The sequence below is a fragment of the Schistocerca nitens genome, chromosome 2 (genome assembly GCF_023898315.1).
Source record: "Schistocerca nitens isolate TAMUIC-IGC-003100 chromosome 2, iqSchNite1.1, whole genome shotgun sequence".
In the NCBI taxonomy this organism is placed as follows: domain Eukaryota; kingdom Metazoa; phylum Arthropoda; class Insecta; order Orthoptera; family Acrididae; genus Schistocerca; species Schistocerca nitens.
The window spans coordinates 920,498,857-920,518,317 of NC_064615.1; the positions used below are offsets into that span (position 1 = coordinate 920,498,857).

General features: G+C 41.6%; 1 protein-coding gene across 5 annotated transcripts in view; it reads right to left on the reverse strand.

The window, feature by feature from the left end:
* The window catches only part of LOC126237240 (lactosylceramide 4-alpha-galactosyltransferase-like), a 543,469-nt gene that overhangs the window by 241,842 nt on the left and 282,166 nt on the right, over window positions 1–19,461 (reverse strand). For all 5 annotated transcript variants that reach the window (XM_049947147.1, XM_049947144.1, XM_049947143.1 and 2 more), the window contains exon 2: window positions 16,219–16,274. In XM_049947147.1, coding sequence (XP_049803104.1) covers window positions 16,219–16,274 — 56 coding nt within the window. The remainder of the gene's footprint in view (window positions 1–16,218; window positions 16,275–19,461) is intronic.

The window sequence follows — 19,461 nt, forward strand, 5'->3', positions numbered from 1 at the left end:
TGATCTGAAGAACATTAATTAATTAATTAATTAATTAACGGAACTGAGATCAGATTCCTGACCCAGTATGTAAAATTCAACGGGAGTTAAATACAAAAGGACGTAGAATGTGCTCCTACCTGTAAAACGTTCGATGAGCTGTAAACAGAAAATACAAAGAAACGATTTAAATACCGTTCAAAGCCTGTTTGACAACTTTTTATAAGCCGCTGGAGATTGCTAGAAAGATTTTCTTGGATAGATCTTTGTAAATTAGGCTTTCTGCTTCTATTATTGTAAATAATTCGCCTTTACAGAACTGGGACAATGTTGAATGAGCTCGCTGCATGAGTAGCGAATAAAATCTTCGACTCTGTTTTAGCTGTGGTTGACGTGCTAGTCAGTCAGTTGGGCTGCGCTGGGCCATTATTTTTATAGGCTTTGTAGCGAGCTGTTGCGTTTTTTCAAAGAATGACATCTGTTTGTGTGTGTGTGTGTGTGTGTGTGTGTGTGTGTGTGTGTGTGTGTGGTGTGTGTGTGTGTGTGTGTGTGTGTAAAATCTTGGAGAAGCGACCTGATATACTGTATTGTGGAGATGAAAATTCATCTACAATACCTTCTTGTTCTTTATGATGATGGAGAAGATTTTAGAGGAATTTTGAAGGCTACGAAGGCATACCGTTGAATGAAAAGTTTGTCAGAACAGTTGATTGAAGGAAACTAATAACTTTCAGGATTAGGTTTAATCTGATCTCTTTGTTTTTAATTATGTCACGAATAACTCAACTAATAGAAATGTTTGTGCTTTCTTTGTAATGAGAGAATTTTGTAATTGTTGTAAGTAGGCTGTTTAGGTTTTTTTTATTGGTAACGCCACATAGCGCTCTGTATGAAAATCACTGGCTGTGCTGGGTGCAGTCTGTGGCTGGTTTGCACTGTTGTTTGCTATTGTAGTGTTGGGCAGCTGGATGTGAACAGCGCGTAGCGTGCGCAGTTGGAGGTGAGCCGCCAGCAGTGGTATATGTGGGGAAGTGAGATGGCGAATTTTTGAGAGCGGATGATCTGGACGTGTGTCCATCAGAAACAGTACATTTGTAAGAATGGATGTCATGAACTGCTATATATATTATGACTTTTGAACACTATTAAGGTAAATACATTTTTTGTTCTCTATCAAAATCTTTCATTTGCTAACTATGCCTATCAGTAGTTAGTGCCTTCATTAGTTTGAATCTTTTATTTAGCTGGCAGTAGTGGAGCTCGCTGTATTGCAGTAGTTCGAGTAACGAAGATTTTTGTGAGGTAAGTGATTTGTGGAAGGTATAGGTTATTGTTAGTCAGGGCCATTCTTTTGTAGGGATTATTAAAAGTCAGATTGCGTTGCGCTAAAAAATATTGTGTGTCAGTTTAGTGTTGATCAGAATAAGTAAAGAGCGAAATGTCTGAGTACGTTCAGTTTTGCTCAGATGATTGAAAATCAAATAATGTAAGAGATTTATCAGCACAGTAATTCTATAATTTTTCTAAGGGGACGTTTCAGTGTTAGGCTTCTTATATTGTGCAGTTCTTTTGTCAATAATCAGAGTGTGATTTCTCAAAAACGACTTACTTTAAACCAAAACCCACCTCCGTGTTTTAAGTAAGGTTTAGAACATTTTGTCGTGTGTGCTTTGCACCTTACGCCACGCTAAGTCGCAGATTGTTTCTGACCAGCAAAAGGAAATAAATTAGTAGTGAGAAGTTAATTTTCCTTTGGCTGCTGCATCTGCTGATTTGTATTTCCTTCCGAGAACGCCAGTACATCAGAAACAAAACAGCATGCTGAGCAAGAGTTCAGTCACTTTTATTTCAAGGCAGATCTCATCTTCCATCCCTGAACAAACGGTGTGTAGTAGGTGTCGTGCTAGCACGCAGATGAATTTTCAGTCAACAGTACTGTTAATATCGAACATTTATTTTCATCTGAGTAGAACAGTAATTTATTTCTGTGGCTATTCCATGTCAAACATTGCACTTCATGTCACGCAACGTTCATAATGTACTTTCTACTGAATTTTAGTTATATAATTTTCACTGAGCGCACAATTAGTTTCTTTAGGCATTTAATTAGATTCATTTTCTTTATTTGAAATTTTGCATTTCATGAATTTTATTTCACGACACTGTTCACATAGGACCAACTAACAGCCAGTTTTGCTCAGCAATTGACTACGAGACCTAAAGTACATGTTGCATGAGGAGATAGTTATTGGAATCAACATATTCACTTTTCTCAGATACAAATTACTTTTTATAGAGAGCTTACACATTACAAGAGTTTTAACAAAAATTAAAATTTATTAGCGTATCACATTCGTCATTAGAGCTCATATTCAGATGTTCTCAAGAAGCTGCTAAATAATTCAAGAGCTGTTAGAGCCAAGTATCGAGAGTTGTTATCTAGGACTGTATTACAGCTCCGTTCGTCCAATACCTTCATGTATGTTGTTTCTGTCAAAGGCGGCGTTGCTACAACTACAATGGTTTTCTTTATTATGAAATAACATTTGCACCTGCCTGTCACTAGTTTTCTTTATTTTCCTCAGGAAGTGTGTCGCGAAAAAAATTCCACTTTTAAACGCGTTTTGTTGTACTATGATATTTTTAAGCGTGATGTTTTGGATATGTGAACTGCTGCTTTATCCTGGTGAGGTTAATATAATGTAAACACAAGTAAATTTTATAATTACTGGAGTAATGTCATGAGTTGTTACAGGTTTTTAGAAAGATATGAAACTTTTCATAATACTTCCATGTCACATAAAACAAAACCTTAAGAAAAAAATTTCTCTATACTTTCTAAAATACTAAACTTACGTATTTTTCCTCATAATATTCCATTCACCGAACATTTTAGATACATCTTTTAAATGATATCAGATTATAGGTCTTAGACTGACCAAACAGCACTCAACGGTATACTGTAGTAACTAAGTCACTAAAATAGTTGCGTGATACGCGGTCAACTAAATCGCACGCTAGACCACAGAAATACAACGTCTCTATTGATGGCACATTTGAAGAGCAGAAGAAAAGAAATCGGTTCGTGTTTGTTAAATGTAATGCAATTGCCCTGGCGTAAATTACAAAGTAGTATTGTACATTACTAACAGACAAATTACTGACTTATGTTTCAGTTAGGTAAGACAGTTCTAACGAATCAATTCCAGTCCACGAGGGACCGGTTGTCGGAGAAGTAATAACTAAATTCGGATTTAAGTCAGAAGAGAAAATGTACGTGCTTTTTAAGAACGGGGCGACTGACCCCCCGACAGCATGAAGACGAACAGCCAATGGGATTCTCAGAAGACGTCCCGACATGCACGAGGGCTGCGTAATCCCTTCGTTGACAGCATTAGAGGGATGGGGACATTTCTCGCAAATCCGAGGGTAATGTGGCATTCGTAGGTGCTTTCACTGTACGGATTATTCAAAGGGTTACTGTGATTGGTCGTGAACTTGCCAAATTTGGTGACCAGTAGTTTCCGCAAGACTTCCTAATCGAAGAGAGAGTTGTCATTAGTTGTAAAGGGAGCTGAACCGATGAGACTGCTCGTGTATAAGAAACAAGCTCATCACTCTGCAGCCAATGCCTAGTTGGCTATGAGGCTTAACAGTTCAACAAAATTTCCAGAACTGTGTGCTAATGTAGTTTGAAAGTCAGACACTTGTGCAGGGTCAACGGGTCCTGGACGCATTGTTTCTAAGGCAGTATCGAGTTCCCCAGGCGGACTTTAACTTTAGGAGAGCGTGATTTTAAAGCAGGAGCTTCGCTATAGCACTGGCACATTAGTAGTTGACTCTACAGTTATTTAGCCCGAACTGGGTTTGTGTTGGTGGGTCTGACAAGTAATAGTTAACTGGACAGGTATTGCTCGAAGACAGATTTATCAAAGTGTGAATGTGACGTATCGGTTTTCCTTCAATTGAAATGCTGGATTTTCGTATGACTATACGTACGTGTCTGCAGCCTGTATCGCAAAAACTTACTTTACTGAGACACTGAAGACGTCACAAACTGCCAGCTGGAGATTAAACGGCGATTGTCGGTGGTGTATGATACAGCACAGTTGTGGTTCAAATGGCTCAATGGCTCAGAGCACTATGGGACTTAACGTCTGAGGTCATCAGTCCCCTAGAACTTAGAACTGCTTAAACCTAACTAACCTAAGAACATCACACACATCTAGGCCAGAGGCAGGATTCGAATCTGCGACCGTAGCGGTCACGCGGTTCCAGACTGAAGCGCCTAGAACCGCTCGGCCACAGCGGCCGGCAGCACAGTTGTATAATTTTTAATTTCTCAACGTGCAAAAGGATTGCCAACACTGCAGTCACCAGTAAAATGTGAATTCTTTTAACCCAGTATCACCGGTGAATGCGACGTTGTCGACCGGTACCATAAACAAAAAAGCAAAAAAACTCCACCCAAACAGGCCATGAAAACCCTACGGTACCGACCGGCCGCTGTGTCATCCTCAGCCCGTAAGCTCACCGCTCTCCCGCCCGTATGTCAGTTTACGAGACCGGAGCTGCTACTTTTCAGTCAAATAGCTCCTCAGCTTGCCTCACAAGGGCTGAGTGCACCCCGCTTGCCAACAGTGCTCGGCAGACCGGATGGTCCTCATCCAAGTGCTAGCCCAGCCCGACAGCACTGAACTTCGGTGATCTGACGGGAACCGGCGTTACCAGTTCGGCAAGGCCGTTGGCTACCGGTACCATAAACCGTTTCAATAACGCAACAGTGGAAAGCTTGATCCGAGTTGGTCATTAATTTTCCCTTCACCGATAGCGATACAGTATCGTGAAGCAGGATCGCATGTGTTGCAAAAATCACGAGCGCCTGGACTCTGGACAGACGGGATACTGTAACTGCGAGCGGCAACCACAGAGGGTTTGATGACTGTTACACAATAATGATTTCGGTAATGTAATACATTGCTAGACTGATACTTTACATGTACGTAGCCCTGAGGCGCAATTATTAGTCAGTGGATGCTGACGACAGTGTCAGTGGCTGAAGGACAGTTACACATTCGGGTCACAGACCAACCTATGCCACATTATCAGCATAGCTGGTAGCATGAAATTAAAGCTTTTTTGTGGGGACCTCAGATTTCTGGCTGGATTGATGCTGCCTGTCACGATTTTCTCTTCTGTGCCAAACTCTTCTGCTCAGAGCACAACTCGTTGCCAACGTTCTCCATTATTTGTTGGATATATTCCAGTTCTTGTCTTCTCCTGAAATCTTTACCGTCTACAGATACCTATTTTACTATGCAAGTTATTACCTAATGTATTAACACATGTACAGAAACCAGATGGCAGTTATAAGAGTCGAGGGACATGAAAGGGAAGCAGTGGTTGGGAAGGGAGTAAGACAGGGTTGTAGCCTCTCCCCGATGTTATTCAATCTGTATATTGAGCAAGCAGTAAAGGAAACAAAAGAAAAATTCAGAGTAGGTATTAAAATCCATGGAGGAGAAATAAAAACTTTGAGGTTCGCCGATGACATTGTAATTCTGTCAGAGACAACAAAGGACTTGGAAGAGCAGTTGAATGGAATGGACAGTGTCGTGAGAGGAGTATATAAGATGAACATCAACAAAAGCAAAACGAGGATAATGGAATGTAGCCGAATTAAGTCGGGTGATGCTGAGGGAATTAGATTAGGAAATGAGACACTTAAAGTAATAAAATGGAGTTTTGCTATTTGGGGAGCAAAATAACTAATGATGGTCGAAGTAGAGAGGATATAAACTGTAGACTGGCAATGGCAAGGAAAGCGTATCTGAAGAAGAGAAATTTGTTAACGTCGAGTATAGATTTAAGTGTCAGGAAGTCTTTTCTGAAAGTATTTGTATGGAGTGTAGCCATGTATGGAAGTGAAACATGGACGATAAATAGTTTAGACAAGAAGAGAATAGAAGCTTTCGAAATGTGGTGCTACAGAAGAATGCTGAAGATTAGATGGGTAGATCACATAACTAATGAGGAAGTATTGAATAGGATTGGGGAGAAGAGAAGATTGTGGCACAACTTGACCAGAAGAAGGGATCGGTTGGTAGGACATGATCTGAGGCATCAAGGGATCACCAATTTACTATTGGAGGGCAGCGTGGAGGGTAAAAATCGTAGAGGGAGACCAAGAGATGAATACACTAAGCAGATTCAGAAGGATGTAGGTTGCAGTAGGTACTGGGAGATGAAGAAGCTTGCACAGGATAGAGTAGCATGGAGAGCTGCATCAAACCTGTCTCAGGACAGAAGACCACAACAACAACAACATTAACACATATCCTATCATCCTGTCTCTTATTATTGTCAGAAATCTTCATAATATGTTCCTTTCCTTGTTGATCCTGCGGAGAACCTACTCATTTCTATTCCACCAAATTTTCTACGTCTTTCAGTAGCACAACATCTCAGACGTTTCGATTCTCGTCTTCTTCGGTGTTCCCACAGTCCATGGTTCACCTGTACACAACGTTCTGGTCCAAACTTAACGTTCTCAAAAAACTTTTTCTGTACATTAGGGGCCATGTTTGATGCTGGCAGACTTCATTTGGCTAAGAACCCCGTCTTCACCTGTACTAACGCTTTTTACCTTCTTCTTGACTCACCCTATCTGTGTTATTCTGCTTCAAGGGGAACAGAATTCGTTCATATCGTGGTCACCAATTTTGATGTTAGGTTTATTGTTAATCTAATTTCTTCCAATCTTCATTACTTTCCCCTTTCTTCGGTATACTGTCAGCTTCCATTCTGTGCTCACTAGACTTCATTCCATTCAACAAGTCCTATAGTTCTTCTCGTTCCAACGGAAGATAGCAATGTCGTCAGTGAATCTTACCCTGAATTTTAATCACAGTCCTGAACATTTGCTTCATTTCCGACATTGCTTCTACGATTTATTGTGTGTAGGGGTGAAAGACACGCTTTTTAATCCGTTCACTTCGTTCCTGAACATCCATTCTTATTGTTCCGCCTTGGGGTCTAATACATATTGTTTGTAATGGCGGACGAAAAAACACTTGAGACATCGCAACGGCACTCTAGTGGATTCTAGCAAACCTAGATTTACTTCTGCACAGATTCTACAACACACACAAAATATTAAATAAGTTTATTAAAACTTGAACAGTGTGAAATGCTTAACTTGGAAACAATTCATGTCCATAGGAATATTTATGTATTTGTTACTGCGGATGAACGCTATGACTTTCGTCATTTGATACCATTACAGAATGAATCTCCCAAGATGCAGTTGACTATAAACTTCAATGCTGTTCTGACTTTTAATACTACGTAAGTACTCTTCCGGCAGCGGTGCCGTATCGAACCTCTTGAGAGCGTGTCTACACCGACAGCTCTCATTCGTTGCTGCGTCAGGCAGCGACTGTCCTTGTCGTTTTGTCGTGCGATACCAAGTTTGCCATTGGACCTCGTGCTTTGGACTCCACCACATTGTACACTGAAGAGACAAAGAAACTGGTACACCTGCCCAATACCGTGTAGGGTCCTCGCTCGAAACTGCCACTACACGACGTGGCATAAACTCGAGTAATGTCTGAAGTAGTGCTGGAGGGAACTGATACCATGAATACCGCAGGGCTGTCCATAAATCCGTAAAAGTACGACGGGGTGGAGATCTCTTCTGAACAGCACGTTGCAAGACATCACAGATATGCTCAACAATGTTCATATCTGGGGAATTTGTTGGCCAGCGGAAGTGTTTAAACTCAAAAGAGTGGACGTGTGGTGTGTCGCATTGCCCTGCTGGAATTGTCCAAGTCCATCGGAATGCACAATGGACATGAATGGCGTATCCAGACGTATCAGGAGTCCCCCATTACTCCAAATGCACACGCCCCAGACCTTACAGAGCCTCCACAAGACTGACAGTGCCTTGCTGACACGCAGAGTCTGTGGATTCATGAGGCTATCTCCATACCCGTACACGTCCATCCGCTAGATACAATCTGAAACGAGACTCGTCCGATCAGGAAACATGTTTCCTGTCATCAACAGTCCAATGTAGGTGTTGACGGGCCCAGGCAAGGCGTAAAGCTTTGTGTCGTGCAATCATCAATGGTACAAGAGTGGGCCTTCGGCACCGAAAGCCCATATTGATGATGTTTCGTTGAATGGTTTCCAAGCTGACACTTGGTGGCCGCGGTTCTAGGTGCTACACTCTGGAACCGCGCGATCGCTATGTCGCAGGTTCGAATCCTGCTTCGGGCATGGATGTGTGTGATGTCCTTAGGTTAGTTAGTTTTAAGTAGTTCTAAGTTCTAGGGGATTGATGACCACAGATGTAAGTCCCATAGTGCTCAGAGCCATTTGAACCATTTGAACTTGGTGGTCCAGCACTAAAATCTGCAGCAGTTTGCGGAAGGGCTGCATTTCTGCCACGTTAAACGATTCTCTTCAGTCGTCGTTGGTCACTTACTTGCAAGATCTTTTTCCGGATGCAGCGATGTCGGAGACTTGGTGTTTTACAGGATTCCTGATATTCACAGTACACTCGTGAAATGGTCGTACGGGAAAATGCCCACTTCATCGCTACCTCGGAGATGCTGTGTCCCATCGCTCGTACGCTGACTATAACACCACGTTCAGACTCACTTAAATCTTGATAACCTGACATTGTAGCAGCTGTAACCGATCTAACAATTGTGTCAGACACTTGTCTTGTATAGGCGTTGCCGACCGTAGCGCCGTATTCTGCCTGTTTACATACCTCTGTATTTGAACACGTATGCCTGTACCAGTTTCTTTGGCGCTTCAATGTATATTACCCAGAGTTAGTTATAGCTCATGCTTTTTTTTTTTTTGAGAATTTCGAACATTGCTACTATTTTGCAATGCCAAACGCTTCTTCTAGGTTGACAACATGACCTATGAACATGTATTTTGTTAAGTCTTGCTGATTACAGTGAGATATTTATGACAAATTGTTCCGTGTGGAAAATGTCATGAGGCGCAGTATAGCTTAAACCCAACTACCACATATGATCCCGCGCTAAGTTCTTGTGTGATCACGTGAACAACCATTTGTCGCCTCCCATTGGCTGCCCGCAGGACGCCCTTGTTAAGGAAAGTTACATTTCCTGCCCTCTTATCGGCCAACAGTCGAGAACAGGTATTCCAAAATAGCTTGAAAATAAGTTTTTGGCGTCAGTTCTCACGATGAAGTCGCTCTGGGCAAGAATGTGCTCTGAGACAGATATAAACTCAGTGTGACAGTGCGTTCTTATTCAAAATGGATTGTGTTTAAGCATACCAGTGTATTTAACAAAACGTAGTGGCACACATTACACCATTGCAATAAAAGCATTGCGGAGTACCTGAAAAATTTAGTATGGTTCAGGGGATTTAAAGAATCCTACGTCCTCATTAGAGTCTCGATGTGTACCTTCAACAAACAATGCGAATTCTTCTGCGAGAGGGACACAATTACTATACGCCGCCAGGTGAGTGCACAGAAATTTTGCGACATGTGCCTGAAATGACCACGTTCAACAGCAATGTCCACGTGATCTGTCAGGCTGTTACAGCTAATCCCCATCACCAGGTTCAAGCCGACCGGTGTGGCCGAGCGGTTCTAGGCGCTTCAGTCTGGAACCGCGCGACCGCTACGGTCGCAGGTTCGAATCCTGCCTCGGGCATGGATGTGTGTGATGTCCTTAGGTTAGTTAGGTTTAAGTAGTTATAAGTCCTAGGGGACTGATGACCTCAGAAGTTAAGTCCCATAGTGCTCGGAGCCATTTTTGAACCAGGTTCAAGATCTCAAAACAATTAGTTCGGGATCCTCTATCATCTGTAATATTTTGAACCTAAGGCGTCCAGGGAAGGGCGACAGATCACACAGATCAACATCATGTCATATGTTCTGCACCCAGCTCGCTTGTGTATTGGCAAATCGCAGTGCGCAGTGTTCGATCTCTGATCGTCAGAAATTGCCAGGCAATCTGATGAATCCCAAGTGACAGATTGCCAGTCTTTCATAATACGGTTGTCTGGTTCCGACTCGTTTTTCTAGTTGTTATTCGAAGTTGACTTTTAGTAATTTCATTTCATTTTGCTATGTGCAGTGGCGTTAGAACTTTACGATAGAATATATACGGTTACAGAAGGAACATGAACCTCTCTCAAAAGTTAAGATAAAGCGGAGTTGTAACCATTATTAAGAAGGGATAAATATCTAAAAACATTGATACCCTTCGATTTTGCAGTGAGCAGCATTTTGAAGCTTGTTTTGTAAAAGTAGAAATTCATGGGAAGTCACAATTTACTGGGCACCTGCTGGTGAATATTAGCAACTAGACGGGGTAATATTAAGAATGAGGTAATATTAACAGTTGAATGTTTAGGGCATACCTATTCTACAGCCATACAGAGGTTCCCTGTCATTTGATACATTCTAACTCTCCGTCACGAAACTTACAACACGAGTTATGGAAACCAGAGTGCTGCTGTTGGTAGCATTTCTATAGTCACATCGAAATTGCGAAACCACTATGTAGATATTTCTAGTTAAATTACAAGACTAATTAAAGAAAAAAGGAAATGTAGATTTAAAAATGCATGCAGAATCGATAGATGTACACAGCCCACTTGGCGTCAATGAAAAATGTAATGAACACTAATAACTGGTAGCATTTAACCGTTTCTTCTGTCCCACGCAAGACTCAACAATGCGTTTCTAGAGACAATGCTGTAATCATAACATATTCTACAGTTCCCAGAAAAAGTGCTGCAAAAAATGTCAGTTCTACTTATTATTATTATTTTATTCTTTTAGAATATTAGACGACGTGCAGAGAGATCAATTAGCACTGCCGCTAAACATAGCATTTCATTTTTCATAGCAGAAACACACGGCACAGTGCCGTTCGAAATATTGGCTGAAACTGCACACTAAATCGCGATATTACCAGCGATCTGTGTCGCTCATATGTGTTGGGGGGGGGGGGGGGGGAGGCAGCAATGTTCGGACACCTCGTATAGTGTTGTTAATAATAATCAAATCGGTAACAACTAAGCATAAGGCATTTTAATTCAAATTGAATAATGCTACGTTCGATTCCAGTTCATGTTAAGCTTTACATTCTATGAAAGACGTACGATCCTGATGACAACAGTTGCTGAAACATCGTAATGAATGAAATTACATTAAGCGATCTAGACGACATTATTCATAAGAAAAAGTAATACGTACAGTTTATGGAAGTAACGGTGACCCATAATTTACTAATCCTCTTAAAGCTACAGGTATGCAAACTAATTGTGTGTGAGGAGTGCATTGGGTGCGCTGGAGGAGTTGCTTGTGCTGTAAAGCTGCAACCTGTGACAAGGTCTTTGTGGGTCACACTATAATTGCTGCCGCGCCGCGCAGCATTTAGTGATAATTCGCAGCCTCGAAACACCGACTGAGTCCGCCTTCGGTAATTAACTGCTCAAAAGGAGATTTGAACCACACTCGTGAATTATTTAGTTTGTTTTTATCTCTTCTTCTGAAAAAAATCATAAACCTCTGGCACAATACACTTTCGCTCGCAGGAAGGCGCTGTGTAATATAGATAAGAAATTTCTGTGTTCGCAGTTCGGCTCCACGTCGTAAATTTTTGGTCAAATGCCGGGATAAAATCATAACAAGTGTTTCGTAATTTAATTATCAATTTCTATTATACATTGGTTACACAGTGTAGTGATGGTTACATAATAGATAAGTAAGTGTAGGATGCTGCTGCCCGCGGTAAGCCCGACGGGCCAGCAGCGTAGTCTCTTTGGGCTGTTTTTGCATTTCTTCTTCCATTCTGCCTTAGTTCGTTCTCGAATTCGCTCGGCACCATAGTTTTTAGGCTTTCTGGATTCTTTTCGACCAGAGCTTTCCTGTGACGCGTTTTCTATCAGTCTGAGCATATTTACGAGTCACATGATGGTTCAAATGGCTCTGAGCACTATGGGACTTAACATCTGAGGTCATCAGTCCCCTAGAACTTAGAACTACTTAAACATAACTAACCTAAGGATATCACACACATCCATGCCCGAGGCAGGATTCGAACCTGTGACCGTAGCGGTCGCGCAGTTCCAGACTGAAGCGCCTAGAACCGCTCGGCCACAACGGCCGGCGAGTCATATGAGACGACATCTTTCATTACTTTGTAGTTTTCAATTTAATACCGATTTTCATTTATATTCCGGTGAATACTCCGCAAGCCACCATATGGTGCGTTGCGGAGGGTACGTTGTACCCCTGCTAGTCATTTCTTTTCCAGTCCCACTAGGAAATGAAGTGAGGCATACACGGCTGTCTATATGCCTCAGTACGAACCCTATTTTCTTTTTTTTTTAAATCTTCGTTGTCCTTATGCGAAATATACGTAGGTGGCAGTCGAATCGTTCTGCAGTCAGCAAATGTCGGCACTCTAAATTTTCTCAATAGAGTTTCACGAAAAGAACGTCATCTTGCCTCCATAGCTTCTCATTTGATTTCGCGAAGTATCTCGGTAATATTTGCGTGTTGATCGATCTTACTAGTAACAAATCTCCAGCCCGACTCTGAACTGCTTCGATGTCTTCAGTTAATCTAGACCTGGTGCATATCCCAAACTCGCGAGCAGTACTCAAGAATGAGTCGCATCGTGTCCTCTACAGGCGACCCACACTTTCGTAAAATTCTCCCAATAAATTGAAGTCGACCATTCGCCTTCCCTACTACAATCCTTACACGCTCCTTCCATTTCATATCGCTTTGCAGCGTTACACCCAGATATTTCAACGACGGAGCTGTGTCAATAAGCACTATACTAAGACCGTATTCAGACCTTAAGGGATTGTTTTCCCTGCTCATTTGCATTAACTTACATTTTTCTACATTTAGAGTAACTGCCATTCATCACTCCAACTACAAATTTTGTCTGATTTATCCTGCGCCCTCCTACAGCCACTCAACGTCGACACCTTACCGTACAGCACGACATCATCAACTAACAGCCGCTGTTCATTCTGTCCGTCAGATCATTATGTACACACAGAATAGAAGCGGTTCTGTCACACTTCTCTGGGTTACTCCTGCCGATACCCTTGTCTTTTATCAACATTCGAAGTCCAGGACAACGCAATGGGTTCTTTTCCTTAAGAAGTCTTAGTGGGATTCACATATCTGGGGACGTAATCTGTATCTTCGGACCTTCATTAACGGTCGGCAATGCGGCACTGTGTGAAACGCTTTCCGGAAATCTAGGACTGTGGAATCTCCCTGTTGCCCTTCACCCATGGTTTGCACAATATTATGTGAGGAAATGTCAAGCTGAGTTTCGCACGAGCGATTCTTTCTAAATCCATGCTGATTTGTTGGCAGAAGCTTTTCCGTCTCAAGAAAGTTTGTTGTATTCGCAAACACAATATGGTGAAGAATTTTGCTGTAAACCGTCTACACTGGTACGATGACGTCATAGGCAAAACAAATACTACGAACACACGTACAGACCATTGTGGGCTCAACAGTATACGCCTTGTAAGTCTCGTAGCTATTAGCGATTCAACTCTGGTGGTATTTTGTCACACAACAAAGACTGAGAAGCGAATGGACGTTTTCACAATGAAAGTAAACCTGCATTCTTGAGCGGCTGAACGCCCTGTGTTTCCGATCGTGAACGGGGCGGTGGGGATCGGGTACACTGTAGAATCTACCAACATACCTCGAAGACTCACTTGAAGTTCAGACCGTGCATGCAGTGATAGCTCACGGTAAGATGGGTTCTCAGCCCTTGAAACTGGCCGCTGAATTGGCTTACACTACAGCGACATAATTCGGACAATCATCCACAACAGTGAGACAATACAGTGAAGATCTGTCACGTACCGGATGGCTGTGTCGACCCGGACTGTACGCAATGTCTCCCCACGATCAGTTTGGCCTAAGGAGTCCACTATGAAAACTGTGGATGCATAAGAGGTGGGTAAGGGAACATCTAGAATGGAACGTGAATCAACGGTGTCGGTTCCTCTACATCGAGTGCAAAATAGTCAGACGCATGATACTGTTGGTAGAAGAAACGTGCTTTGGTACGAAGTCGCCTGCACATTCAAGTACGCAGTCGCCGGGTTTCAGCAAGAAAGTGTGAGAGTCATGTTTTAGGCCCACATCATACACGGTTTTCGGACAACTCTCCTCGCATTCGAGGCTGATTTGGCGCTGTACATTACCGGAACAGGATGTTCCAGCCTATTTTTCACTCCCAAGATCTCGGCGACAGGGTCGTCTTTGACGACGATAATACAAGAGCAGACTGCGCACAACTCGCGAACACGCGTCATTCAAGAGTCAAGAATCACGTGTGTTCATTAGCCAAGCTGTATCTGCTGACAAATTCTGTTGAGCATTCTTGCGACCAGTTGGAACTTCCAGAGTCGCAGGAAACTGCCTTAGGCTGCTTTCACAGCGGCGACTTCATCGTGGTAACAGCGTGGTTCAGTCTCTACAACGCGCGATTATTCGTGCGGTTGAGTTGCGCGGTTGAATCGCCGAGCACGCGACTGAACCGCGCACCTGAAACTGAGTGGCGAGAACTGTCTGTGTGCTTGCCGAGCAAGTCACGGAAGGTGTCTGAGGAGAATATATTGCTTTTCGTTTTTTTTGTTGAAAAGGAAGTACAGACGTCAACGAAAGTATTGAATTTTCGCAGTTGCGGTGCAAATATTTTGCACATCTCCTCCCAAGCAATACATTTTTCAACCTTGCCTTCTACTGTTCCTGATCATATGGACGACATAGGAGACAATCCGAGCAACCCTCTTGTATTTTTTGCTGTTGATGCTGCCATTTACCATCTTAAAGTCGTCAGATGTTCATAAACCAATCGCAAAATGACGTAGACAAGGTATCTGTATGGTGCAAAAAATGGCAATTGACTCTAAATAATGAAAACTGTGAAGTCACCCACATGAGCACTAAAAGAAAGCAGCCAGATGTCGTTTACACAACTCTAAAGGTTGTCGACACGTTTGATGTAGCGCCACTGGAACGATCCGCAACCAAGGGTCGTCGCGCAGCCCTTCCCATAACATGTGTTTATCTCGGAAAGTATGCGTTTAAGGACCTATTTTTATTGGACTTACTTCTCTTGTCTCGATCAATATTACCACCTCTCAAAGTATTCGACACCTTTTTTTGAACACCCTGTTTAAGCCATGATTGTTGGGGTAATTTCACGCACAGAGACCGAGTGCATCATTTTACCCCACTTCAGTTTGACACTAATGGAGGTAGGTAGCTAAATGCAATTTAATGAACGCATATTTAGCAAGTCAAAATAACACAGTGAATCATTTTTATCAGAATGGGTCCCTCTGTTCAGATGAGGATGTACATCCGTAAAACATAGAGAGCTTCTTGGATGGCGGGTGAATAAGAAATGCCGTCAGTGCTGTTGATAACGGAAATTCTGACAGAGCGCCACCCGACAAAGTAGGCCAGAGGCAAAGGTGTATGCGTAGTATGTGGTGAATTTGACAAAGATAGCGATAAATGGTACCTGTGTATTTCTTGTGCTTTTGGTATCATTCTGAATAGAGTGGGTGGGACAGCCCTGAAAACTGTAACTGTGACTCCTGTCTGAAGAAGCATTAGTTGTTCTTCAAATATGCAAGAGACCAGTCAGTCGAATCTTCTTTATTTCTGTCACTATTTTGTCAGAAAACTATTTTTTTATATCTATTCCTTAGTTAACTAAGCTGATATTTTCGCCATTTACCATTTGAGAACTATGTTGTTCAGTGTTTTGCTTAATAAAAGTAATATTCAAAATATATATTTTGTACTGTACCCGGTATGTCGGGTAAAATGACACAGTCCGATGATGTTATACTTACCAGTTTCTTTTCTAAAGCATGGAGTTGTACATTTATAGTTTTAAGATATTTTACAGTAAACCAATGTGGCCAATACTCTACGTAAATTGGAGCCTCTAGGTGTTATATAATAAAGATTATAATCAAAATCCCTTAGGTGCGCAACCACCCCATTTTCCGCTAACCGTTTTTTAATAGTGTAGAGTAACGAACTGTTCATCTTCCACTTGCGAAGCCATTTTATTCTACCGTGACGGGACGCTGTACTATCCCTGGCAAGCTAGATTAAGATACCAGAAATTTCTATGGAGGTAATTAATATTTTGTAGAACTCACCCACGGCGCTGGTCAGGGATCAATCTCTTTACGGCAGCCATCCATGACGGAATTTTCTGGAAAGAAATTCACAAATCGTTAAATACTATCTAACGTTTTTTCGCTGTTTGAAACTTTTCTTTAATTGTGCTACAGCTTGTCTTATCACACACCCGCCCTCAGCCCTTCCTGTACAGCCACATATAGTAACTTAAAAGTTATATATGGAGAACTGCAATATTCACATTACCATCATCAACTGTAATACGCACAGTTCGTCATTAATATTGTACGAATGTCAAATAGGAACGCCATCGGTATGGTTTCAGGTCATCTATGGAAATGATTCAGGGAGGCATTACGTCACAGACATTCGGTATCTTCGAGTGTTAGCTCTCATGATAGTATCCTGACACCATTTTCAATAAGAAAATGCTCTTTCTACACACATATTGTCTGAACTGCATGCTTGATGTTAACGTACGCTGTTTATAACATATACAATAAAAACTAAAGTCACACACGAGAGGGATGATTTTTTTTTATTTTATGTAGAAAATGTTAGAATAATAAAATTTATTAGATTTGCCATCAGACACAATACTTTCATCATTAACGTTTTTGAAAGTAAAGTCCTGGGAAGGGAAGGAAGAGGATGGACCACGAAGAAATATTTGGAAGAAATCGAGAAGAGAACAGAATGTGACAGTTACATGTAACAATGAACAGCTAATGACAGAAGAAAGTTGTTGCTTTCACAAGATTTTAGGCTTTAGACTATGTGATGTAAAATTACATATATTATTATTATAAAAAATAAATGAATTAGTCGTATTTTTACACACTGTAAAGAAAATATGAGAATTTTAAATATCTCCTTTGCATAACGACAGGCTTTTACACCACATATTCCCGATCACTCCCTTATTCTCCTTCGTGACACTACGTACCCTCCCTCCCATTTACTACCCATCATTGTCGATTTATATGCTTTTGCAGTACGAATTGATGTTGGTAATATGTGCATCCCGAAAGAAAGGCTAGCAGACTTTCAAGGTTGCGTGGTGCTGTTGGAATTTCTTTATTGTATAACTCTTGGATGATAACTTTCATCTAAGGAATCTTGAACCATCGCCAGCTGTGAACACTAATGTATTACTACAATGAAACTTGCTAGCAGATTAAAACTGTGAGCCAGATCGAGACTCGAATTCTGGACCTTTGCCTATCGCGGGCAAGTGCTCTATCGTGTGAGCTACCCAAGCACGACTCACGCCCCGTTCTCACAGCTTCACTTCTGCCAGTACCTCGTCTCCCACCTTCCAAACTTCACAGAAGCTCTCCTGCGAACCTTGCAGAACTAGCATTCCTGGAAGAAAGGATATTGCGGAGATATGGCTTAGCCACAGCCTGGGGGATGTTTCCAGAATGAGACTTTCACTCTGCAGCGGAGTGTGCGCTGTCCGCGAAAGGCAAAGGTCCCGAATTCGAGTCTCGGTCTGGCACACAGTTTTAATCTGCCAGCAAGTTTCATGTCAGCGCACACTCCGCTGCAGAGTGAAAATCTCATTCTGGTATTACTACAATGTAGAATTTTAGTAAATTATTTATCTTTTTGTTTATTTATTTAAACGGGTACTTACTATTTTGTATCCACATTTGGAAATGTTCATTATATACGATCAAAACTAGACATTAATCATCGTTCTTACAAAATACCAGGTCTTTAAACTATTATTGCACGAATAATAAGTAAATGTATTATATTCTCATTAGTTCCTGTTCACGAGTTAGATAAATTTCTAGCCATATGACGTTACGATCAAAAAATTACCGTTGGACAGTAAAGAACGACAGTGGAAGCAGACTGGTTACGAAGCTGGCAGGACGCAGTAAGTGTCCGGTACGAGCAATCGTAAACGTTGATCCGTTAGTATTACTCTTCCCTCGGCAGTTATGAGCCAGATAGAGTTATACATGAGCAGCTTGTGGAATGGAAAAAAGAGACTCCAATACCAGCGCTGGTTCACATTCTACAGCTCATAAACATCAATTAAAGACATACAGCTCGTCAACATAATTTAAAGAAAAAGTATAAGTTTCCGCCAGTACTGTATCAGGACGTGCCTACGTGAAATTATTGGACCACTGGAGTTGCTGGGAGGAATTTCCATAACAATCTTTCTTTATCCTGAAGCAGCGAACACGTAAAAGGATACTTACCTGCTGCAAAAAATTAACGCTTTTTGTTTTTCAACATAAAGTTCTCAACAGTCCTCAGCAGTGCAATTTGAAAAAATCTCGCCACTCTAAAATTCATTCAATTTAAGTATGCATAGTTTAACTTTCGAATGTGGTATGTTATTTTAATTACTTATAAGCATAAATATTTCCCCTTCTTTCCTGTGCTGTGTTTATGAAAACAGTGTCGAATATGGGTTGCCTTGTTTGTCCCTGAGCGACAGTGGTTAGCATTGAAAAGTACTCGTAGGTAAACAAATTAAGTAAGTTAATTTTGGTTCCGAATACTCTAAAGCGAGGTGTTGAGTGAAGTATATGTTGAATAGAGATAACCTTGTTTATGTCACAGTAATTAAATTTTCCTGTGATAAAACATTGACCGAACAAAAAATGTTGGATGTCAATATTACTTCATACAAGTACTCGTCATGGGCGAATATGTAAACGATTAGAGTTGCAGTTCTGTACATCAGCTAGAATGACCACCAGAGTGCATTAGTGTTGTTCATGTTTTGTGTTGTTACCAGGCTCCGTAGGGTATATAAGAAGCATGAACAACGTCAGATGATGTGTGATCATTATGAAGGACAGAGAGATGACGCGTACTCGTCTGAGATAGCATTATCAGCACCTCACAGAGTGAAAGCTGTTTCATTCTGGGTCTAGAAACGGCTGGATGGCCGAATCGTGCAATATCCATATTTTTGAGGCATTCAGATGTGACGTTGATCCGATGTTGGAATAAATGGGATCGTGAGTGAAGGTGTACTCATCATCAAAGTTATGGTCAGCCATGTCTGACCACTACAAGTGAGAATAGTCGTATCATGCACCAAGTACATTGTAACCCCTGCCAGTCGACCCCAGCCATCTGGAATCAAGTAATAGACTCCCTGCAACATTCTGTCATCCCACACTCTAATCGGAGGCTAACTGCAGCCAGACTAGGAAATTACCGTCCCGTATATCTGCTGCCGTTAATACTTTACCACAAACGGCAGCGTTTGGAGTGGAACGAAAACC